The sequence below is a fragment of the Stegostoma tigrinum genome, chromosome 30, assembly GCF_030684315.1.
Source record: "Stegostoma tigrinum isolate sSteTig4 chromosome 30, sSteTig4.hap1, whole genome shotgun sequence".
Classification (NCBI taxonomy): Eukaryota; Metazoa; Chordata; class Chondrichthyes; order Orectolobiformes; family Stegostomatidae; genus Stegostoma; species Stegostoma tigrinum.
Genome location: NC_081383.1, coordinates 6,062,702 through 6,087,285, shown reverse-complemented (window position 1 = coordinate 6,087,285; position 24,584 = coordinate 6,062,702). Strand labels below are relative to the sequence as shown.

The 24,584-nt window shown below is 45.3% G+C and overlaps 1 protein-coding gene across 2 annotated transcripts in view; it reads right to left on the bottom strand.

Annotated features, from left to right (window-relative positions):
• The window catches only part of LOC125465790 (tyrosine-protein kinase JAK2-like), a 125,709-nt gene that overhangs the window by 4,807 nt on the left and 96,318 nt on the right, over nucleotides 1–24,584 (bottom strand). For both annotated transcript variants that reach the window (XM_048559648.2, XM_048559647.2), the window contains 7 exons: nucleotides 23,734–23,885; nucleotides 21,752–21,902; nucleotides 19,420–19,559; nucleotides 17,218–17,407; nucleotides 12,743–12,867; nucleotides 9,697–9,869; nucleotides 3,372–3,489 (listed from right to left, as the gene is read on the bottom strand). In XM_048559648.2, coding sequence (XP_048415605.1) covers nucleotides 3,372–3,489; nucleotides 9,697–9,869; nucleotides 12,743–12,867; nucleotides 17,218–17,407; nucleotides 19,420–19,559; nucleotides 21,752–21,902; nucleotides 23,734–23,885 — 1,049 coding nt within the window. The remainder of the gene's footprint in view (nucleotides 1–3,371; nucleotides 3,490–9,696; nucleotides 9,870–12,742; nucleotides 12,868–17,217; nucleotides 17,408–19,419; nucleotides 19,560–21,751; nucleotides 21,903–23,733; nucleotides 23,886–24,584) is intronic.

Sequence of the window (24,584 nt, the reverse complement as noted above, 5' to 3'; positions counted from 1 at the left end):
GTACCAGCAGAGGGAGTCTTCCAGATGAAGAATTAATAAAGGATTTAGGTAACAGGATCCTAAATCTGAACCAAAGGAACTGTGGATGCTGTAAATCAGGAACAGAAACAAAGTTCCTGGAAAAGCTCAGCAGGTCTGGCAGCATCTGTGGAGGAGAAAACACAGGTAACATTTCCGGGTCTGGTGATCCTTCCTCAGAGCTCAGAATTGTTTTGAGGAAGGGTCACTGGACCCGAAACGTTAACTCTGTCTCTTCCTTCACAGATGCTGCCAGACCTGCTGAGCTTTTCCAGCAACTTTGTTTCTGTTCAGGATCCTAAATCTGCCTGAAGCACTGGCATTCTGGTCTGCCATCAGGAGGCCACGTCCAGGCAATTAAGATGGTCCCTGGCAGCTCTGCCAGGCTACAGTTCATTTGGAAAATTCCAGTCAATGGGCATTCAATGAGCTTTAATTAATTTGATCAACTCCCACTGTGCGTGAGCAGGCAGCCTCGCTACCATACCTTTGCTGGCAAATGGGATTAGGTTAATTTAGGATCTCTGGTCAGCATGAACGAGTTTATCTAAAGCGTGTGTTTCTGTGCTGTACAGCTCTGTGACTCTTCCCCAGCTCTGGGAACCTCCTTAGGAGCTCAAAATCTGACCCCTTACGTATGGGCACTATTCTGCCTGCCACAGACTTCTTTTTTATCCCTGTTGTCACACTTTAGTGTGAACTTTTTCCATTATGAATTCCGAAGTTAAACAGTATCGGAAAATCTGTAGAACTGCCACACTTTAAGTGTCCCTCCCATCAGTGGTGGTGCTGTAGCTCCACAGTTCTGTGACTCCCAGCTCGTTTACCTCTCCTGAGAAACCTTATGTTTCGACCAGTTCTGTTTCTTTGGTTCCCAAATTACTGTGAATTTTTATTTTAAGAATGAACAACAGTAATAAAATCAACACGTCACTGAGAATAAAAAAGCATACATTCAAAAAGAATGCAATATTTTAAAGTATGGAATGAATCAACTCTGACTCCCATACACTCTGATTCAATTATTTGCTGCCACCTAAATAATTTGCTTGGTTTGTGCGTTGTGCGCACTACAGTGAGGGTCATTGAAATATTTGCAGTTTTCAATGGGTTTTCTGACGAGATCATAACAATGTGGCTCCCCACAAAAATTATTTCTTAAGAAAAAGCACGCGGCAGATTTTCTAATAATATTTCAGCTCTACACAAACGAAATGCCGCCTTCCTTGTCATTCCAGGCCATATTGGCCATTGTTTCATCTGATATTTGTTTCAAACTCCAAATTTTACACTTCTTGGAAATCCGGCTTCAATGTACTACTTGCCATACGATGTCAGACTCTCCCAGGATCTCAAAATGTTCTGATATCCATAGGATGGGCTGCAGGGCCCTTTCCCCTTTTGGAAAAACTCCATGACTCTATCCCTAATGTACAGCCCATGGAGTAAATGACGATACTGTGTGATAATGGCATTGCATTGGGGGTTCAGTGGTAGATCTCTTGCCCACTGCACAGTATATCTGGGCTTGATAACAAAGTGTGCGGCTGGATGAACACAGCAGGCCAAGCAGCATGTGAGGAGCACCAAAGCTGACGTTTCGGGACTAGACCCTTCATCAGAAAAGGGGGATGGGGAGAGGATTCTGAAATAAATAGGGAGAGAGGGGAAGGCGGGCCAAAGATGATAGAGGGGAAGATAGGTGGAGAGGAGAGTATAGGTGCGGAGGTAGGGAGGGGATAGGTCAGCCCGGGGAGGATGGACAGGGCAAGGGGGCGGGATGGGGTTAGTAGGTAGGAAATGGAGGTGCGGCTTGAGGTGGGAGGAGAGGATAGGTGAGAGCGATAACAGGTTAGGGAGGCGGGGACGAGCTGGACTGGTTTTGGGATGCAGTGGGGGGGGAGGGGGGATTTTGAAGCTGGTGAAATCCACAATTATACCATTGGGCTGCAGGGTTCCCAAGCGGAATATGAGTTGCTGTTCCTGCAACCTACGGGTGGCATCATTATGGCACTGCAGGAGGCCCAGGGTGGACATGTCATCTAAGGAATGGGAGGGGGAGTTACAATGGTTCGTGACTGGGAGGTGCAGTTGTTTATTGAGAACCGAATGGAGGTGTTCTGCAAAGCGGTCCCTAAGCCTCCGCTTGGTTTCCCAATGTAGAGGAAGCCACACCGTGTGCAGCGGATGCAGTATACCACATTGGCAGATGTGCAGGTGAACATCTGCTTGATATGGAAAGTCATCTTGGGGCCTGAGATGGGGGTGAGGGAGGAAGTATGGGGGCAGGTGTAGCACTTCCTGTGGTTGCAGGGGAAAGTTCTGGGTGTGGTGGGTTTGGAGGGGACAAGGGAGCTGCGGAGAGAGTGGTTTCTCTGGAAGGCAGACCAGGGTGGGGATGGAAATATCTCTGTAGTGGTGGGGTCGGATTGTAGATGGCGGAAGTGTTGGACGATGATGCATTGTATCCGGAGGATGCCGTGCCCATCCTGGGCCTCCTGCAGTGCCATAATGATGCCACCTGAAGGTTGCAGGAACAGCAACTCATATTCCGTTTAGGAGCCCTGCAGCCCAATGGTATCAATGTGGATTTCACCAGCTTCAAAATCTCCCCTCCCCCCCCTGCATCCCAAAACCAGCCCAGCCTGGCCCTGCCTGCCTAACCTGTTCTTCCTCTCACCTATCCCCTCCTCCCATCTCAAGCCACACCTCCAATTCCTACCTACTAACCTTATCCTGCCCCCTTGACCTGTCCGTCCTCCCCGGGCTGACCTATCCCCTTCCCAATCTCCTCACCCATACTCTCCTCTTCACCTAATTTATCCTCTATCCATCTTCGATCCGCCTCCCCCTCCTCCCTATTTATTTCAGAATCCTCTCCCCATTCCTGTTTTCTGTCTAGGCCCAAAACGTCAGCTTTTGTGCTCCTAAGATGCTGCTTGGCCTGCTGTGTTCATCCAGCCCCATGCTGGGTTATCTCGGATTCTCCAGCATCTGCAGTTCTCATTATCACTTATATCTGGGCTTGATCCCTGGTCACTGTTATACAACTCCTTTCTTTATATTTGGGCTCTCCTGTGGCACAGTGGCAGTGACTGTACCTCTGGACATGAAGGCCTGGGTTCAGATTCCACCCAGCCCATAGGTGTATAATAATCTCTAAGCAGGTAGATTAGAAACAAATAAAAAATGCTGTCTTTGGTTTGGACAGGCAGACAGAAAGGGTATGTAGGCATTTAATGTTTTGAGGTCTGAGATTTAACACGCAGAAAGTAAAGGCCCACAACAGGAAGTTTGAGAATCCAACCTGGGCAGCCTTGCCTCAGGGCTTCCTCCTCAACATTAATACCTACCATTGGTGGACTCCTGCTTCGATCGCTGTACGTGAACAACTCATAAAGGACAACGCCAAAGCTCCAAACATCCGACTCTCTTGAAAACTTGCTGTCCGACAGAGATTCAAGAGCGTACCTAAACACAAAGGGAATTTCCACCAAATAATATGCTCGAGGCTTTCCAACCAGTACTATCAAAAGACATCTTCAGTGTTTACTTTTAAAAATTAATTGTGGACGTGAGCATCGTCCTGTATGTTTCCTATCCCTGCCTGTTCTTGGGAAGATGGTGGTGATAGTGAGGCCTTCCCGAATACTAAGGATTTGGTTAGTTCATTTCAGAATCTCTGGATACAAATATGGCTCAGAGCTGAAAAGGTGGAGGGATAAGGGGAGCAAATTTCCTTCCCTAAAGGGCATTGATAAATCTAATGAATGTTCATAATAATTTGGTACTTTTGTGCATTTTTAAAATTTTAAACAATATACTTTATTCGTAGAATATACAAAAAATAAACAACATATTTAGGTACTTTTGTGCATTGCACAAATTAATCTTGTCATTCTAGAATTATTTAATCCATTGATTTTAAATTATCTGCTGAGGATGGTAGGATTTGAATCATGTCTCTAAAGTCTTGGCCTGGATTACAAGCCCAGTAATAATTACCACAATGCTAAATGTACATTACAGCACATAGTGTCAACATGATAAACTATAGCCACAGTGCACTAACGATGTGTTCTGGATTTGATTATACGTGTCTGGTAAGTAATCTATGCTCATTGTGCTTGATTGGTTAAGTCCAGGTGATGACACAGAGTTCAATGAAACACAAAAATGGCTGGAAACTGAATTGTAAGCAAGAATGTAGATATGTTGTGACAGTATTTTAAATCTCTTGCAAATAATCCAATGCACAGTTTTATTCTGACATTGTCTGAGATACTTAAACTATGCAACAAATTGGTGAAATTACAACAGTGTTGAGCTCCTCTAGTGTTGTTAAAGCTGTGTACATCAGGAGAGTACATGCAGAGGTAGAAAAGATCACCCATTTCTATATGTTCACCTCATTAGATGCATGTACACTTCCCTCGCAGGGTCGATAAATCTGTGATATTCACTGTAATGGAGTGTAGTGGACAGTGGGACATTGAGTAAAGAAAGAAATAGATATTTTTAATTGGTTATATGTTGAAGGCCATGGAGAGTGGGCAAGGCAGCAGAGTTGAGATCATGATGAAATCAACCATGATGGTATTAAATGGCAGAGCAGGCTTGATTGGGTTGAATTGCTTACTTCTGCTCCTGGTTCCTACGTTCTTGTGTTTTATTTGAGCCAGACAACTGTGAGCTTAAGAATTATATCTAGTTGACCCTTTTGGGGCAGTACTGAGGAAGTGCTGCACCGTCAGAAGATGCTGTTTCCAGGTGAGAGATTAGATTGAGAACCCAACCGTCCTCTCAGCTGGATGTAAACAAATCCCACTTAGATACAGAGACGGGGATTTACCAGTGCCCAGGGCCGATCTTCATTCCCAATAACAGACTGGGTGACCAGTCATGTATCGCTGTGCCTGGGAATTTGCCGTGTGCAAGTTAGCTGTGTCTTTTCTGACAACAGCAAGCGCACTTTAAAAAGTACCTCATCGGCTGTGAAACATATTTGGGATGCCCTGTGGTCAGGAAATTTGCTACACAAATGCAAATGCGTTCTCAGTTGTTTCAGTGGTGGGAGTCCGGGAGAAAGTGCGGGGGCAGCCTGGGAAGGTAAGCTTCCACCCAATAAACGAGGGAGTTAACTAGTATCCAAAACACACATATGTGTAGTGTCTCCCACCCTTCCAGCTCCTCTAACCTAATAATAACGTTGAAGAGTGTTGAGCAGGTAAGCTATTTGCATTGTTTTTCGTCATCTCTTTGTTATCTTTCGGGGTGGTCACTGAGATGCCAAATCCTCTGGGAGCGGGTCGGAAGGCAAAACTGGAGTCTGTTTTGAGTATATAATAGAGTAAACTTACTGGTGCAGCAAACATTGCAAAACTAAAAAAAACAGAATTAATTTTAAATAATTAACTATGTGGAGATGACAGGTCAGGTGATGTGTTGTGGCTGTATGACGTGGGAGCTAGCCGATCCCATTGAGAACGGCAGTGACCACATCTACAGCAAGTGTTGGCTGCTTGAGGAGCTCCAGCTCAAAATTGATGAGCTGGAATCTGAACTCCAAACACTGTGACACATCCAGGAGGGGGAGAGATACCTGGATGCTGTGTTCCAGGAGGCAGTCACACCTGGTAGATTAACTAATGTTAATTTGGTTGGTGGTCAGGGACAGCAGTGCGTGACTGCGAGTGAGGCAGACAGAGGGACCCTGCAGACAGGAACACAGGAGTCGCAGCCCTTGACATTGTCCCACAGCAATGAGGCACTTGCTCCCTGCGTGGATGAGGAACAGGGCTGCAGGAAGGATGAGTCAACTGACCAAGGCACCATGGTCCAGGAGACCATTCAAAAGGGGGGAGCAAAAAGGCAGATTGTAGTTGCAGGGAATTCCACCATCAGGGGGATAGACAGTATCCTTTGTGAGCAGGATAGAGAATCCCGCATGGTGTGTTGCCTGCCGTGTGCCAGGGTGTGAGATATTTGTGACCGGCTTGAGAGGATACTGGAGAGGGAGGGGGAGGATCCAGCTGTTGTGGTCCACGTGGGTACCAGCAACACAGGCAGGACTAAGGAAAAAAGACCTGTTTTGGGAATATGAAAAGTTAGGAACAAAATTAAAAAACAGGTCTTCAAGGGTCATAATCTCTGGATTGCTGCCCGAGCCACGTGCAAATTGGTGTAGGGAGGCGAGGATCGGGGAAGTAAACACGTGGCTAAAAGAGTGATGTGGGAAGCAGGGTTTCCTTTTCATGGGGCACTGGCATCAGCTCTGGGACAGGAGGGATCTATATCGCTGGGATGGACTCCACCTGAACAGGGCCGGGTCCAGTGTTCTGGCGAGAAGGGTAAATAGGGTGGGTAATAGGACGTTAAACTAGTAAGTGGGGGGAAGGGAGAAGTGAGCGTAGAGGGAGTATAACAATTAATGTAAGGCAAAGCAGCAGGTTAGCAGGTGATGAGGAAGCTTCAACTCCGTTAAAAATTAGGAAAGAAGTTAAAGGGAAGGAGAACTAGAGCTGTTAGTGATGGAGGTAATAGGATGCAAAAAGAAGGTGCAAAATCTGACATAAGGGCACTTTATCTGAATACTCAGAGCATTTAAAACAGGGTGGATGAGTTGACGGGGCAAATCATGGCAAATGGGTATGGTTTAGTAGCCATTAGAGACATGGTTACAGGATGGTCATGACTGGGAGTTAAATATCCAGGGGTATCAAACTGTTCGGAAAGACAGACAGGAGGGTAAGGGAGGTGTTGTCGCTCTGATTTTTAAGGCTGATATCAGGGCAGTAGTGAGAGATGATAGAGGTTCTACTGAACAAAACATTGAATCCATTTGGGTGGAAGTTAGGAATAGCAGGGAGAAGTAGTCACTGATAGGTGTGGTCTATAGGCCACCAAATAATGACATTGTGGTAGGGCAGACAATAAACATAGAAATGTAAAAATGGGACAGCAATTATCATGGGGAATTTTAATCTACATACTGACTGGTCAAACCAGGTCGGTCATGGGAGCCTTGAGGAGGGGCTCGTAGAATGCATGTGCGATAATTTCCTTGAACAATATATAATGGACCCTACGATGGAGCAAGCTATCCTAGATCTAGTCCTGTGTAATGAGACAGGAATAATGAATGATCTCACAGTTAGGGGGTCGAATTTAAAATATGGAGTGTGAGAAGGTTAAATCCAGTACCTGTGTCCTGTGCTTAAACAAAGGAGACGATGGAGGAATGAGTAAGGAGTTAGCTAAGGTGGAATAGGAGCAAAAACTTTACGGTGTGTCAACTGAGGAACAGTGCAGGACTTGCATAACATTTTCTCACAGTGCTCAGCAGAAGTATATTCCAGTGATAAGGAAGAACTGTAGGAAAAGCGAGAGCCAGCCATGGATATGTAGGGAAATAAAGGAAAGTATCAGATTGAAAAAAATACAAAAAAGCAAAGACTAGTGGGAAACTAGTAGACTGGGAAATCTTTAAAGGCCAACAGAAAGCCACAAAAAAGTTATAAAGAAAAGTAAGATAGATTATGAGAGTAAACTAGCTCAGAATATAAAAACAGGCAGCAAAAGTTTCTATAAATAAGTAAATCGTAAAAGAGTGGCAAAGGTAAACATTGGTCCTTTAGAGGATGAGAAGGTCAATTTAATAACTGGGAATGACGAAATAGCCGAGGCATTAAACAGTTATTTTGTGTCGGTCTTCACAGTGGAAGATACAAATAACATGCCGAAAGCTAACGGCAAGAAGGTTATAACAGGTGAGGACCTAGAAACTATCATTCTCACTAAGGAGGCAGTGCTGGGCAAGCTAATGGGGCTAAAGGTAGACAGGTCTCCTTGTCCTGATGAAATGTATCCCAGGGTACTAAAAGAGGTGATGGGGCAAATAGCAAATGCACTAGTAATTATTTACCAAAATTCACTGGACTCTGGGGTGGTTCCTGCAGATTGGAAAACAGCCAATGTGACACCACTGTTTAAAAAAGGAAGTAGAGAAAAAGCAGGTAACTACAGGCTAGTTAGCTTAACTTCGGTCTTGGGGAAAATGCTTGGATCTATCATTAAGGAAGAAATAGCCAAACATCTGGATATAAATTGTCCCATTGGGAACAGCCAGCATGGGTTCATGAAGAGTAGGTCACGTTTAACTAATTAGGTGGAATTCTTTGAGGACATTACTTGCATGGTGGACAATGGGGAACCTGTGGATGTGGTGTATCTGGATTTCCAGAAGGCATTTGACAAGGTGCCACACTAAAGGCTGCTACATAAGATAAAGTTGCATGGTATTACAGGTAATATATTGGTATGGATAGATGTTTGATTGGCCAGTAGAAAGCAAAGACTAGGGGTAAATGGGTATTTTTCTGGTTGGCGGTCAGTGGCTAGTGGTGTGCCTCAGGGATCAGTGCTGGGATCACAATTGTTTACAATTTACATAGATGATTTGGAGTTGGAGACTCTGTGTGGTGTGTCAAAATTTGCAGATGACGCTGAGGTGAGTGGTAGAGCAAAGTATGCAGAAGACACTGAAAGTCTGCACAGGGATATAGATAGTCTAAGTGAGTGGGCAAAGGCCTGGCAGATGGAGTACAATGTTGATAAGTGCGAGGTCATCCATTTTGGTAGGAATAACAGCAAAATGGACATTGTTTTAAATGGTGAAAAATTTCAGCATGCTGCTGTGCAGAGGGACTTGGGTATCTTTGTGCGTGAATCACTGAAGGTGGGATTGCAGGTACAACAGGTGATTTGAAAAGGCAGGGATAACAAGGTGTAGAGCTGGATGAACACAGCAGGCCATGCCGCATCAGAGGAGCAGGAAGGCTGACGGTTCCGGCCTAGACCCAGACTTCTGAAGATTGTTATCTCAGATTCTCCATCATCTACAGTTCCTACTATCTCTGAATTAAAAAGGCAAATGGAATTTTGTCTGCCAATACTCAAGGGATGGAGTTTAAAAACAGGGAGGCTATGCTGCAGCTGTATAGGGTCCTGGTGAGGCCACACCTGGAGTACTGTGTGCAGTTTTGGTCTCCTTACTTAAGAGGAGATATACTAGCACTGGAGGGGGTGCAGAGGAGATTCACTCGATTGATTCCAGAGCTGAGAGGGTTGGATTATGAGGGGAGACTGAGTAGACTGGGATTATACTCATTGGAGTTTAGAAGAATGAGGGGAGATCTTATAGAAACATATAAGATTATGAAAGAAATAGGTAAATTGGAGGCAGGGAGGCTGCTTCCGCTAGCAGGTGAAACTAGGACTAGAGGGCATTGCCTCAAAATGAAGGGTAGCAGATGTAGGACTGAGGTCAGGAGGAACTTCTTCACCCAAAGGGTTGTGAATCTGTGGAATTCCTTGCCCAATGAAGCGGTTGAAGCTACCTCGCTGAATGTTTTTAAGGCAAGGCTAGATAAATTTTTTAAACAGTAAAGGAGTTAAGGGTTATGGTGAGTGGGCGGGTAAGTGGGGCTGAGTCTCAAAAAGATCAGCCATGATCTTATTAAATGGTGGGGCAGGCTTGAGGGGCTGGATGGCCTACTCCTGCTCCTCGTTCTTGTGTAAACCTTACCTTTGTAACACAGTGTACCTCAGAAGGGCAGTACCTGACTGAACCACTAGGGGGAAGCCTTACTATTCTTCGAAACCACCTTCTGCTCTCACCAAAAGATTGGACTCTCTCCAGGCTCCAGGACTTTGTAATAATCTTTGTCGCCCGGCAGAATCTTGGTTAATCCAAAGTCACCGATTTTTACACAAGTGTCGCTTTGTACCAGAATATTCCGTGTTGCCAGGTCCCTGTGTACATAACGTTTGGAGCCAAGGTAGTCCATTCCCTGTCAAAATGAACATAAAGTGTTGTCACTCGCTTGACTTGTACATTGGGCTATTTTGAACGCTGTGCTTAATCACATCAAGAGAAGCTGATATTCTAGTGGTATTATCGTTTGCCTTTAAGCCAGAGCTTCTGCTGAAGTCCTGGGGACCCAGTTTCAAATCCTGCTGTGGAAGGACCCGAGATAATGGGAGCTGCAGATGCTGGAGAATCTGAGATAACGAAGTGTGGGGCTGGATGAACACAGCAGGCCAAGCAGTTTTTGTGCTCCTAAGATGCTGCTTGGCCTGCTGTGGTAGAACCGGAATTTGATTTTCTTAAAAAAAAATCTATTCGTGATCATAAAACCATCGCCAATTGTCAGGAAAAAACCCCATCTGGTTCACTAATGTCTTTTAGGGAAGGAAATCTGCAATTCTTACCTGGTCTGGTCTACATGTGACTCCAGACCCACAGCAATGTGGTTGACTCTTAGCTTTGTTTGAAATTGGTTAGTAAGTCACTTAGTTCAAGGGCACCTAGGGACAGGCAATAAATGTTGGCTAACCAGAGATGCCCAGGTGCCAAGAATGAATAATAAAACTTAAACACACCTCCAAAAATAATTGGGATCAAAACTGGGTTTGCCAACCCACTAGATTTACCCTGGAGAATGGATTAAGGATACATTTCCAGACACATGCAGTGAGAAAACACCAGGGGAAAGTGATATTTTTAAAAAAGAGAGTTTTTAATATAAAATTCTTTGAATATTTTGATTGTTAATATTGGACATTGTGTGAGGTCGGTGGGGATGGACCTTGACAATGGTATTGTGACAGTGTGCGTGATGGTCAACCACTGGTCAAAGTGTGAGGGTGAGTGAATCTGGAGGCAGGGTGAGTGTTATGGTCAGGTAATGCCATCTCCAGGAAAACATCCTTCCAGGGAACAAAGTGGAGCAGACAAAGTAAATTGGGATGAGAGGTCAAAAAATGGAATGAAACTTGGCAATTAAATTCTCTGGAAATATCAAAGCAAGATCAGCGATCTGATGGCCAGTGTCAGAAAGTTCTTTTGTTTTCATTTCCATGCCCTGCGTTAAAAGGTCAGCTCACCGCAACGTTACAACTTAATTGGGAATTGTGTGCTGATCGTCAAGCAAGTGTTCTGATCTCTATCGCACAAGCGATCGCAAATGTGTCAATATCCGATCACAGTAACAAGGCAATCCATTTCCCTGACTGACTGCTACTCAGGACAAGAGCAATTTACAGCAGGTTTCCTCATTATCAGCAAAACAGTTTTATTTGGTGTAAACACTTATTCTTTAACAAAAGACAAAGAGAAAGAAAGGATTGTTATCTACAACTTTGCACTTAACCTATCCCCCCTTAAAACTTCAAATGCATAAACACTCATGCATAAATAATACAGGCAAATGTTCGACAGAACATGGAACTGTACAGCTCAAAAACAGGCCCTTTGGCCCACTATGGTGTGCGAACATGACACCAAATGAAAATAATCCCTTCTGCCTGCCCTCGGTCCACATCTTTCCATTCCTTGCATATCTATGTGACACACATAATGGGGAACATACAGAGAGTGAGATCGCAGTTCTGAAGATGAAATTCCCAGACCACAAGGAGAGGGTCGTTTTAATTTAAATAAACATGACATGTTGTTGTTCATAGCATAATGGTCATTCAACATTTCAGTAGCGGATTGGAGGAACATAGGTCTTTTCTTGTTTTAGAATTCTTCTTCTTAAGTTTTTAGTTTTTGTCTTTTCACTCACATATGGAGAGAGAGGGAGAGAGCTGTTTACCATTTGTTGGTTCCAGATGTTTCCATTGCACTGCCTTCACAGACCTACAGTAAACTGCACCTGCACCGATCCAAGGGCTGTCACCAGGTAGCTTTTCCTCAACTTGAAGATTCCACAGTCAGTCTCAACAATGCAACAACCACACTGCTCTAAAAGCAGCTGAAAATGTACTGCACAAGCTTTCATGTTGCAAAACTCTCCTGGTTTTAAACCATATGCAATTCCTAATTTACACAATCCCAAAAGAATAGCCCATTATAACAATTATGTTCCCCACTTCAATTAAACTTAATGTCAGGGGTGGCAGGGTGGCTTGGTGGTTAGCATTGCTGCTTCACAGTTCTAGGGACCAGGTTCCATTCCACTCTTGGATAGCTGTCTGTATGGAGTTTGTGTGTTTTCCCTGTTTCTGTGTGGGTTTCCTCCAACAGTCCAAAGATATGCAAGTTAGGTCGGTCGGCCATGCTCAATTGCCCCATAGTGCCCAGGGATTAGGCATGGGAAATGCAGGGTCAGAGAGATGGAGTAGGTCTGGGTGGGATGCCCCGGAAGGTTGGGCTGAATGGCCTGCTCCCACACTGCAGGGGTGCTATGATGAGTGAGCAGGGCATGCGTCAGCAGATTTCTGAGCACGTAGAAGTGGAGCTTGCAGGTGAGGTGGTCACCTTCCCTGTAACTAGCTATGGCTTCCTCCTCTTTGGGGCGAGTTTGCCACGACTGAGATCAGGTGACCCATTGTCCAAGTTGAACTGGGCATGGAAATTATCTGATGGAGAGAGGATGCAGTGTGATGGTTGTTGGCCAATGGTGGAGGTATGCCCTGGGGAAGGGAAGCAGCCTGGCTGGGAAGAGTCAGAATGTTGAACTGCAGATGAGCTCAAGTGATGCTGCCCCGTTGTGGGGAATGAATGCCAGTCTGAGCACTCTTCAGCCTTCTACAGTATTGGCTGGTTTGCCTATGCACCTTGCTTTGGACAATCTGTCCTGCTGCATTGAGAGGAAGATCCCCTTATCACCTCTCATTACAGGCAAACTGAGTCCTTGCTCGGTGACCCAGCACTCACCTTACAAATCTGTGAAGCATACAGCAGGAGCTTCTTCTGATCCAGCCTGTGTTTATTCTTTTGCAGGTAATCTCGCAGGCTTCCAAATGGTAGATATTCCATGATCAGTCTCAGGTTCCTGCGGCCTGTTGGAATGAAACAACAGCTATTTCTGACAGCACAAGTGTTGCATGGGTGTGTACCGTTTGTGAGTCGTGAGACATATTGTCGAGAAATATGAATGGCATGAGCTTTCGGTAAAATCTGAATGTTTTTCTTTAATGTTTTTCTTTAATGAGTCGGTGTGTGTCATGCCAATTAACTCTTTGATCTTTGGAACAGATTTTTATGCAAATGTTTAGGCTACAGTTAGAAAACAGATTCATACCATTAACACAAAGGAAGTTATTTATTACTGAGGAATCCTTCTTTCACCTTCAAACTTTGTTTTCTCCCTGCTTTTTAAATTGGTTTTTGGCTTTCTTTTTTATCAGTGCTTTTACCTTACTCTCTGATTACTCCTAAACCTAGAGGCCATTTTACATCTCCTTCCTCACTTTAGCCTTCCTGTGTTGCAATCAAAAGATTTTAAATTATCATCTTTTCCAATCTTCCAACTGTGTGACTCCAGATGTTTCCCTTTAGCTCCAGACTGCTAGCATTGTTAGAAAACTGAAATTGTTGAGCTACAGAGATAATGGGAACTGCAGATGCTGGAGAATTCCAAGATAATAAAATGTGAAGCTGGATGAACACAGCAGGCCAAGCAGCATCTCAGGAGCACAAAAGCTGACGTTTCGGGCCTAGACCCTTCATCAGAGAGGGGGATGGGGAGAGGGAACTGGAATAAATAGGGAGAGAGGGGGAGGCGGACCGAAGATGGAGAGTAAAGAAGATAAGTGGAGAGAATATAGGTGGGGAGGTAGGGAGGGGATAGGTCAGTCCAGGGAAGACGGACAGGTCAAGGAGGTGGGATGAGGTTAGTAGGTAGATGGGGGTGCGGCTTGGGGTGGGAGGAAGGGATGGGTGAGAGGAAGAACCGGTTAGGGAGGCAGAGACAGGTTGGACTGGTTTTGGGATGCAGTGGGATGCGGTGGAAGAGCTGGGCTGGTTGTGTGGTGCAGTGGGAGGAGGGGACGAACTGGGCTGGTTTAGGGATGCAGTTGGGGAAGGGGAGATTTTGAAACTGGTGAAGTCCACATTGACACCATTAGGCTGCAGGGTTCCCAGGCGGAATATGAGTTGCTGTTCCTGCAACCTTCGGGTGGCATCATTGTGGCATTGCAGGAGGCCCATGATGAACATGTCATCTAAAGAATGGTGGGGGGGAGTGGAAATGGTTTGCGACTGGGAGGTGCAGTTGTTTGTTGCGAACTGAGCAGAGGTGTTCTGCAAAGCGGTCTCCAAGCCTCCGCTTGGTTTCCCCAATGTAGAGGAAGCCGCACCGGGTACAGTGGATGCAGTATACCACATTGGCAGATGTGCAGGTGAACCTCTGCTTAATGTGGAATGTCATCTTGGGGCCTGGGATGGGGGTGAGGGAGGAGGTGTGGGGGCAAGTGTAGCATTTCCTGCGGTTGCAGGGGAAGGTGCCGGGTGTGGTGGGGTGCCATGGGCACCCGCATGGGCCCCAGCTATGCCTGCCTCTTTGTAGGTTACGTGGAACAGTCCCTCTTCCGCACCTACACAGGTCCCAAACCCCACCTCTTCCTCCGGTACATTGATGACTGTATCGGCGCCGTCTCTTGCTCCCCAGAGGAGCTCGAACCGTTCATCCACTTCACCAACACCTTCCACCCCAACCTTCAGTTCACCTGGGCCATCTCCAGCACATCCCTCACCGTCCTGGACCTCTCAGTCTCCATCTCAGGCAACCAGCTTGTAACTGATGTCCATTTCAAGCCCACCGACTCCCACAGCTACCTAGAATACACCTCCTTCCACCCACCCTCCTGCAAACATTCCATCCCCTATTCCCAATTCCTCCGCCTCCGCCGCATCTGCTCCCACGATAAGACATTCCACTCCCGCACATCCCAGATGTCCAAGTTCTTTAAGGACCGCAACTTTCCCCCCACAGTGATCGAGAACGCCCTTGACCGCGTCTCCCGCATTTCCCGCAACACGTCCCTCACACCCCGCCCCCGCCACAACCGCCCAAAGAGGATCCCCCTCGTTCTCACACACCACCCTACCAACCTCCGGATACAACACATCATCCTCCGACACTTCCGCCATTTACAATCCGACCCCACCACCCAAGACATTTTTCCATTCCCACCCCTGTCTGCTTTCCGGAGAGACCACTCTCTCCGTGACTCCTTTGTTCGCTCCACACTGCCCTCCAACCCCACCACACCCGGCACCTTCCCCTGCAACCGCAGGAAATGCTACACTTGCCCCCACACCTCCTCCCTCACCCCTATCCCAGGCCCCAAGATGACATTCCACATTAAGCAGAGGTTTCACCTGCACATCTGCCAATGTGGTATACTGCATCCACTGTACCCGGTGTGGCTTCCTCTACCTTGGGGAAACCAAGCGGAGGCTTGGAGACCGCTTTGCAGAACACCTCTGCTCAGTTCGCAACAAACAACTGCACCACCCAGTTGCAAACCATTTCCACTCCCCCTCCCATTCTTTAGATGACACGTCCATCATGGGCCTCCTGCAATGCCACAATGATGCCACCCGAAGGTTGCAGGAACAGCAACTCATATTCCGCCTGGGAACCCTGCAGCCTAATGGTATCAATGTGGACTTCACCAGTTTCAAAATCTCCCCTTCCCCAACTGCATCCCTAAACCAGCCCAGTTCGTCCCCTCCCCCCACTGCACCACACAACCAGCCCAGCTCTTCCCCCGCATCCCACTGCATCTCAAGACCAGTCCAACCTGTCTCTGCCTCCCTAACCGGTTCTTCCTCTCACCCATCCCTTCCTCCCACACCAAGCCGCACCCCCATCTACCTACTAACCTCATCCCACCTCCTTGACCTGCCCGTCTTCCCTGGACTGACCTATCCCCTCCCTACCTCCCCACCTATACTCTCTCCACTCATCTTCTTTACTCTCCATCTGCGGTCCGCCTCCCCCTCTCTCCCTATTTATTCCAGTTCCCTCTCCCCATCCCCCTCTCTGATGAAGGGTCTAGGCCCGAAACGTCAGCTTTTGTGCTCCTGAGATGCTGCTTGGCCTGCTGTGTTCATCCAGCCTCACATTTTATTATCGTTGAGCTACAAGTCACTCGAACAGAGCGAGGTGAAATAAATTTGTCTCCTTGCAATTTTTAATGAGTGTTTAATGCTGTCAGAATCAGTGTGGAAGAGTTTACAATTGTATGGCTGGTTTACTTGGCTAGATGGCTGGTTTGCAATGTTGTGTGATGCCAACTGTGTGGGTTCAAATCCCACACTGGCTGAGGTCACAGTGATGGTCCTACTTTGCACCTTGCCTGAGGCATTGTGAAACTTATGTTAAAGTCACCATCAGTTTGACTCTCTATTGAAAACATGGGGACTATGTCTACTTTAGTTACACCCCGTAGATATCTGGAGAAATTTGAGAAGCTGGGACTGTTTTCCTTCAAACACCAAAGGTTAAATGGAGTTCAAAATGTGGAAGTGATAATGGGAACTGCAGATGCTGGAGAATCCAAGATAATAAAGTGTGAAGTGTGAAGCTGGATGAACACAGCAGGCCAAGCAGCATCTCAGGATGTGCTCCTGAGATGCTGCTTGGCCTGCTGTGTTCATCCAGCTTCACACTTTATTATCTAATATTCAATATGTGGAAGCTTTCACATAAAGCAGAGAATCTGTTTCCACCAACAGGAGGTGCAGTGACATTGGACCAAGATTTAAAATAATTGACAGAAAACAAACTGCACTGCAGGATTTGGGGAGCACTAACAGAGTGAATGATGATTACTGAACCTGATGGAGTAGCTGCTATTAATAAAACCTGCAGCAGGACAGTTTGCACCTCCTTCATCTAGTCTTCCAATGTGTCAATCCTACATCACAAGATCTCATCTTTCTTCTCACCCACCTCTCTAAATCCCTTTCGTAGAATCACTACAGTGTGAAAACAGGCCATTCAGCCCAACAAGTCCACATCAGCCCTCCAAAGATCATCCCACCCAGACCCATTCCCCTACCCCTCCATTTCCCATGTCTAACACACCTAACCTAAACATCCCTGGGCACTACAGGCAACTTAGCACAGCCAATCCACCGAGCCTGCATATCTTTGGGCCGTGGGACAAAAGCAGAGCACCCGGAGGAAACCCACATAGACACGGGGCGAATGTACAAACTCCACACAAAGAGTCACCCGAGGGGGGAAATCAAACCGGGCCTCTAGCACTGTGAGGCAGCAGTGCTAACCACTGAGCCACCGTGCCCTTTACCAACATGAAGTCCTCAGTACCAAGGGTGCTTCTCAATAAAGGATAACAAAAAGGAACATTAGGAAAAGAAAGAGCATTCCTGCTCACCAACACTGTAGCAGACCCCTTTGTATTTGACAATGTATTCGTTGTGGAGATTCTTGACCACAGCAATCTCCCGCTCAAAATCCCGAAGGTGTTCACTCGTGCTGTGCTGTAGCTTCTTCACAGCGACCAGGTCTCCCGTGTTGTCACCATACGGATCGTAACGGCACAGTTCCACACTGCCAAAGTTACCCTGAAAACGAGGCAACCAGAGTAAGTAATAAAACTGAGCTCACAGGCAGGGGTGCTTGTCAACCATCTGAAACTGTCCTGGATCCTCCCAAATTAGAGATTAGCCTCCAGGACACTGATGGGAGCATCACCCAGAAAAGTTAAAAAAAACACAATTTGCAGGAGGTGTTGGCTTTTTGCTTCCATGGTAACTGAGGGCTCAGCTGGGACCCTCAATAAGGGCAAAATTAGGTCAGTCGATCCATTGAGTCTGCTCTACCATATGATCATGGCTGATATGTTTCTCAACCCCATTCTCCTGCCTTCTCCCTGTAACCCTTGCTCCCTCTGAAATCAAGAACCTATTTATCTCTGTCTTAAATATACTCAATAACTTGACCTCCATGGCCCTCTGCAGCAATGAGTTCCACAGATTCACCACCCTCTGGTTGAAGAAATTCCTCCTCAACTCAGTTCTAAAGGGTCATGCCTTCACTTTGAGGCTGTGCCGTTGGGCCCTAGTCTCTTCTAGTAGTGGGAACATCTTCTCCATGTCTACTGTATCCAGTCAGCTCAGTATTCTGCAAGTTTCAATCAGATCCCACCACCCTAGCCTTCTAAACTCCATCAACCAGAGCGCTCAACTGCTCCTCATATGACAAGCCCTTCATTCCCAGGATCAGTTTTGGGGGCCTCCTCTGGACCCCCTCCAAAGCCAGCACATCCCTCCCTAGATACAGGGCCCGCAGCATCTCACAATGTCCCAAATATTCATGATGCGTCTAAAAGATCCCATTACGTTATTGGAATAATCCCAGGCCAAAATGCATTTTTAACTATAAGCAAAATACTGCAGGTGCTGAGAACCTGAAATTTAAGGAAAAGAGAAAGCACTGGAGAAGCTTAATAGGTAGGGTATGACTCTTCTTCAGAACTTCATCTCTTCTTTCATGGGACAGGGGCATCACTGCCAAGGCCCACTTTTGTTACTCATCCCTAATTGCCCTCAAACCTGCCAGACCATTTCAGGGGGCAGTTAAGAGCCAACCACATTGCTGTGGGTTTTGAGTTACATGTAGGCCAGACCAGGTAAAAATAGCAGATTTCCTTCCCTAAAGGGCATTAGTGAACCAGGTGGGCTTCTCCAGAGGTCAATGATAGTGCCATGGCCACTATTACAGATATTAGTTTTATCTTCTAGAATTTTTCACTGAATTCAAATTCCACCAGGATTTGAACCCATGCCTCCAAGAACATCGGCCTGACTCTCTGGATTACTAGTCCATTGATATCGTCACAATGCTATCATCATCTCCTAAATCACTGAACCACCATCGTTGTTTATTTAATTGGTGTTTGTGGGATCTTGATACACACACACAACTGCATTGGCTGCCACATTCCACAGAGCCATAGAGTTATACAGTTAATACAGCAGGGAAACAAACACTTCAGTTCAACCAGTCAAGGCTGAACATAATCCCAAATCAGTCCCACCTACCTGTTCCTGGCCTGCATCCCTCCAAACCTTTCCTATTCATGCACTTATAGAAATGTCTTTTAAATATTGTAATTGTACCCACATCTACCACTTCCTCAGGAAATTCATTCCACATGCGAACCCACGCTCTGTGTAAAATATTTGCCTCTCATGTCTTTTTAAATCTCTCTCCTCTCACCTTAAAAATGTGCCCCATAGTCTTGAAATCCCCCAACCTAGGGAAAAGACACCCACCATTAACCCTATCTATACCCTTTATGATTTTATGAACTTCTATAAGGTCACCTCTCAAACTCCTACACGCCAGTGAAAAAAAAGTCCCAAACCATTCTTTATAACTCAAACCTTCCACCCCACATTTCTAAGGTGAGTCATTGGCAATAATGCTCTTTGAGACATCCAAAAGATGTGATAGACACTACAGAAGTCATTTGAGATCAATGAACCTGACTCAGACCAAGATTAGAGAGGTGACCTTCCTCACTCACCTCTCCCAAATCAGTTTTATTCCTCTATGAATTCAGTGCAAATACCTTGCCCAAGACTGATATGAATTTAAGATGCCTCTCTTCAAAGAAAGTGGGATCATCCTGTTTCCACATGTCCACAAAACGCCAGAATCCATCAGTACTGGGGTGGTCAGTGGGGGAAAGATCACACAACCGTTCATAGTCTGTAATAAAACATCAACATTGTTAATGCAGGGTCAAATTCTGACCTTTCATATCCAGCACCTGATTCAATACCAGCCAAAAATAATAGGATTTAAATCACCCTGAACCTGTAGATTAGCCTTGTCTAACTCAGCAGATCTTCTGTTGTAATATCAAACTGATTGTAAATCAGCAACAAACGTTTTGGAAATGACGATTGCATTTAGGCCCAAAGTGCATTTTTCCAGATTAGGGGTGAGACATATCCAAAGGGACTGTTACAGCATGCTCCCCGCTTCCTCTAATCCTGTGCTGCACCAGAATTGGGAATTTTAGTCAATCGTGGTATTATTTCAATACAGAGAGTCAACCCAAGCTCGGGAAGCTGAGATGTGGAAACAGTTCGGATAGAGTTGAGAAATGGCAAAGGAAAGAAATCACTTTTGAGAGTGGTATACAGGGCCTGCCTAACAGTAAGCACACTGCTGGGTGGGCCTCAAAACAAGACCTAATGGTGGCTTGTCAGAAAAGCGTTATGATAGCCTTGGAGATTTGAACTTACATTTTTGAATGGAAAAATCAGATGGATAAAGGTAGTCTAGGTGAGGAGTTGATGGAGTGGTTACAAAATAGTTTCTCAGAACTACATGTTCTAGAGCTGACCAGTGGACAGGCTATACTAGATCTGGAATTTTGTAATGAGGTAGGATTAATTCATGATCTCAGTCAATCTACCCAAGGTAACAGCGAGTATAACGTGAGTGAATTTTACATTCGGTTTGAATGAGAAAGGAATGGATCTGAGACTAAATTTAAAATGAACTGTAAGGACTGCGGATGCTGTAAATCACAAACGAAAACAGAAATTGCTGGAAAATCTCACAGGGTCTGGCAGCATCTGCGAAGATAAATCAGAGGTAACGCTTCATGTCAAGTGACCCTTCTGTTGTGGACCTGAGACTGCTCTTCTCAGACTTAAATAAAGGGAATTATGAGGGCATGAAAGCAGAGAATTGACAATTAGGTTAAAGGATAGGTCAATAGGAATGCTGTGGCAGTTATTTGGGGGAATATTTCAGAATACGAAGAACAGATAACATTCTAACAAGAAAGAAAAATTCCAAGGGACTGATCTACCATTTGTGGGTTAACTCAGAATGTTAAAGGCAGTATCAAACTAAAAGGAAAACACATAATGGTGTAAACACAGGTAGCAGGTTCGAAAACTGGATAGAATTTTTTTTAAAAATCAAAGAATCACCAAAATTTAATAATGTGGGAAAAGTTAGAGAATGCAAGAAAGCTATTCAGAAAAATAAAATTTTCTGAGTTTTGACAATAATTTAAAGAAAAGAGTTAAGTGAGCTTGAGTCCTATAGAGACTGAGACTGGAGAATTAATTACAGGAAATAAGGAAATGGCAGATGATTTGAACAGGTATTTTGCATTTGTCCTCACTGTAAAAAATACAAAGTAACATTGTGGGAGCAGCAGTAAATCAGGAAATGAAACAAAGGGAGGATCTCAGGGGGATCACAATTTCTGAAAAAGTGGTGCTGAGAATGTGGTTGGAGCTGTGGGCTGACTCATGTCTGGATCTGATGGGCTTCCACACTATTACTAAAAGCTTGAGAAGAAAAACGTTCACAACAAAAGAAAGGTAAATTGTAGAACACTTCATTAATCTTTTGGTCACATAAGTTGTTTTCCATACAGCTTCATCTACCTTGTGATTTTTTTCTTTCATGCGAAGGAGGTGGGGACCAAAATAACTTCAGAGATGCCAGTATCCCATCACCTAGACATCCTTTACTTACACATACATAGTACCGTACACTGCTCTGGTCAGCCAACACCAAGCCAAGTTTCTTGACTAAGGAGACTCTGTGAATCTCCTGTTTATATCTGTCAGCCAGGGCTCCCTGATAGGCCCAGGTTAACAACCCCAATCAAGGATCTCATAGTCAATGAGATCTACATGGCCACGGTTCCAATCACTCCAGCAGTGGCAGGAGTTGGGGAGGGGAGCTATTAGAGAGACACAACTGCTGGGGGTTTAACCTGAGGAGAGAGGTTAAGGGGAGTCATCTCCTTCAGCTGGTGCAGGGACTGAACCTATGCATTTTGGCATCACTCTGTACTGCAAGCCAACCATGTCACCAACTGAGCTAAGCGAGCCCCTAGACTGATGCTGGGATGGGAATCTGGTTACCTGACGTATTGAGTTTATTGAGCTCCCTGATGATTGCTCTGAAAGATGGCCGCTGATAGGGGTCGTAGTTCATGCACTGGTTGATGAGGTTGGCAAGTTCTGTCCATCTGGGAGCAGGAAGCTGGAGGCTGTCTTCATAAAACTGCAGTTTCTGTATGATCGTTGGGACAAAAGATCCGATTCATTAAGAAACACACAATTACTAGTCTTCCCCTCAGCAACTTTCATTCCTGAGTAGTTTCTACGCTCCGGGGCTGATCTGCTCGGGTCAGATTCCTGCCTAGTGGCTAAAAGGGAAATCGTGCCTTTTTGTCTGTATTTGTCTGTAATTCAGTCAGTCAGAATGGGGGTCTCCCAGATTAATCCCAGCTCTCTGACCGACCTGCTGTGGTTTACTGGGCAGGATTACCCATCCTTATGTCTGAAGGCTGTGTATTGACACCCCACTTCCAAGACAGTAACGTATGCTGACACTTGCAGTGCAAAACTGAGGGAGTGCTGCACTGTCTAAGGTGCTGTCTTTCGGATGTGATATTAAACTGAGTTCCCAGTGGGCCGCTTCCATGGATATATGTAAACGATCCCAAGGTCTCCTCTTATAGACAGAGATATTCTCATTTGACATCTTGAGGCTGTGACAGGTGCTATGCGCAATATTTTTCTATTCTCTGTAACATACATAGGGATTATGACTTCATGTAATGTAACACAGGGTTGTGTTTCTCTGTAATATACACAAAATCTATCATTGTAGACAATGTACAAAATACCTGCTATTTTCTATATCATACACAGGAGCTCCTATTTCCTATAATGTAATGTAGAATTATAGAATCCCTACAGTGTGGAAGCAGACCATTTGGCTCATCAAGTCCACACTGATCCTCTGAAGGGCATCCTACCCAAACCCACTCCCCTACCTTTATCCCTGCATTTCCCATGGCTAACCCACCTAAGCTGCACACTACAAGCAGTTTTTTGTGTCTACCACTCCAAAGAAATACAACCCTGTATTACATTACATGAAGTCATATACCCCTATGGGTAATTTAGCATGGCCAGTCCACTCTAACCTACACATCTTTGGACTGTGGGAGGGAACCGGAACTCCCGGAGGAAACCCACACAGACATGGGGAGAATGTGCAAACTCCACACAGACAGTCACCCGAAGCTGGGATCAAACCCAGGTCCCTGGTGCTATGAGGCACTGAGCCACTGTATATGTAAGATAATATAATGTAACCTAATATAATATACTATTTACCATATAATATACATAGGGTTTGCTCTCTGCTAATACTTCTTGACGATAGGAGCAGAAGTAGGTCATCCAGCCCTTTGAAAGAACCCCTGCCATTCAATAAAATCATAATTGATCAGGTAATCTTCCACTCCACTTTCCTACTTGTTCTCCATAGCTCTTGATTCCCCTTACTGATTAAAAATGTATCTAAACCTTGAAGATGCTTAATGACCCAGCCTCAGCAACTCTCTGTGGTAAAGAATTCCACTATACAGTGAGAGAGGAAGTTCTTCCTTATCTCTGCCTGATCCCTTTGTTCTGCGATTATGCCCTCTGGTCCTAGACTCTCCCACGAGGGGAAACAATCTTTCCACATCCGCCCTGTCAATTCCTCTAAGAATCTTATATGTTTTAATAAGGCCACTTACCATTCCTCTGAATTGAGAGAAAACCTTATTTAAACATATAAGATTTTTAGCGGACTTGATGGAGGAGTTTAGGAGCTGATCGTTCCTCATGATATATTAAGTCCTATTCCCTGTAATATATGTGTGAGTTAGCTATTCTGAATTGTGTAATTGGATTGGACCTGGAGGATTTCTTATGCTTACATGTCTGTAGGACTAAATTCATTTTTTGACTTCCCCTGGGCCTTGCACTGTATAATTCTCTTATTGAATAGCTCCAGATCAAAATCTATTCAAAAGTTGTAACATGAGTGACTGAGTGCCCCAGACCTGTCTTGGCTCCATGTTGTGAAGAGGAAGATCTCCTCCACTGAATATCTCCCAGAGAGTCGTCCCAAAACTCCACTTGTCCGATTCTAGAGCCAGATTGACAGCTCTGTCAATGCACTCAGGAGCTGTCCATGGGATCCTGTCGATGCGCACTGCAGAGGAAACACAGTTAGATGTTATCCTTACCTCCAGATAGGAGACATTCCTAAAACTATCACCTCCACCGGCTGGCTGGGCAAAAGCAGTAGGAGCGTGGAAACTCCGAGCTCCCACCTGAATCAAGCAGCAACTTAACATGGGCAGAGATTCTGAAGAAGAGTCATATCATTAACTCTGTCTCTCCCTTCCAGTCCTGCTGAGTTTCTCCAGTGGTCCTCTGCATTTCAGATTTCCAGCATCTGCAATAATTTGTTTGAGTCTGACCACTCCTCCATTGTTGCTGGATCAAGATTCTGGAACTCTGTATCTAACAGCGTAGTGGGAGTACATGTAGCTCACAGAACGCAATGTCTCAAGAAAACCTCCAACACCTTTTCAGTCTAATAGCGACTTCAGTCATGCTAGAAACAATGCCCACACCCATAGACTTATAGATTCATACAGCATGGAAACACCTTTGGTCCAATATGCCCATGCCAACCTAGTTTCCCAAGCTAGTCCCATTTTCCTGCATTTGGCCTGTATTCCTACAAACCTTTCCTAATCATATACCTGTCCAAATGACTTTTAGATGTTGTAACTATACCCATATCCACCACTACCTCTGGCAGTTCATTCCACATATGAATCACACTCTGTGTGAAAAAGTTGCCCCTCAGGCCCTTTTCAAATCTTTCTCCTCTCACCTTAAA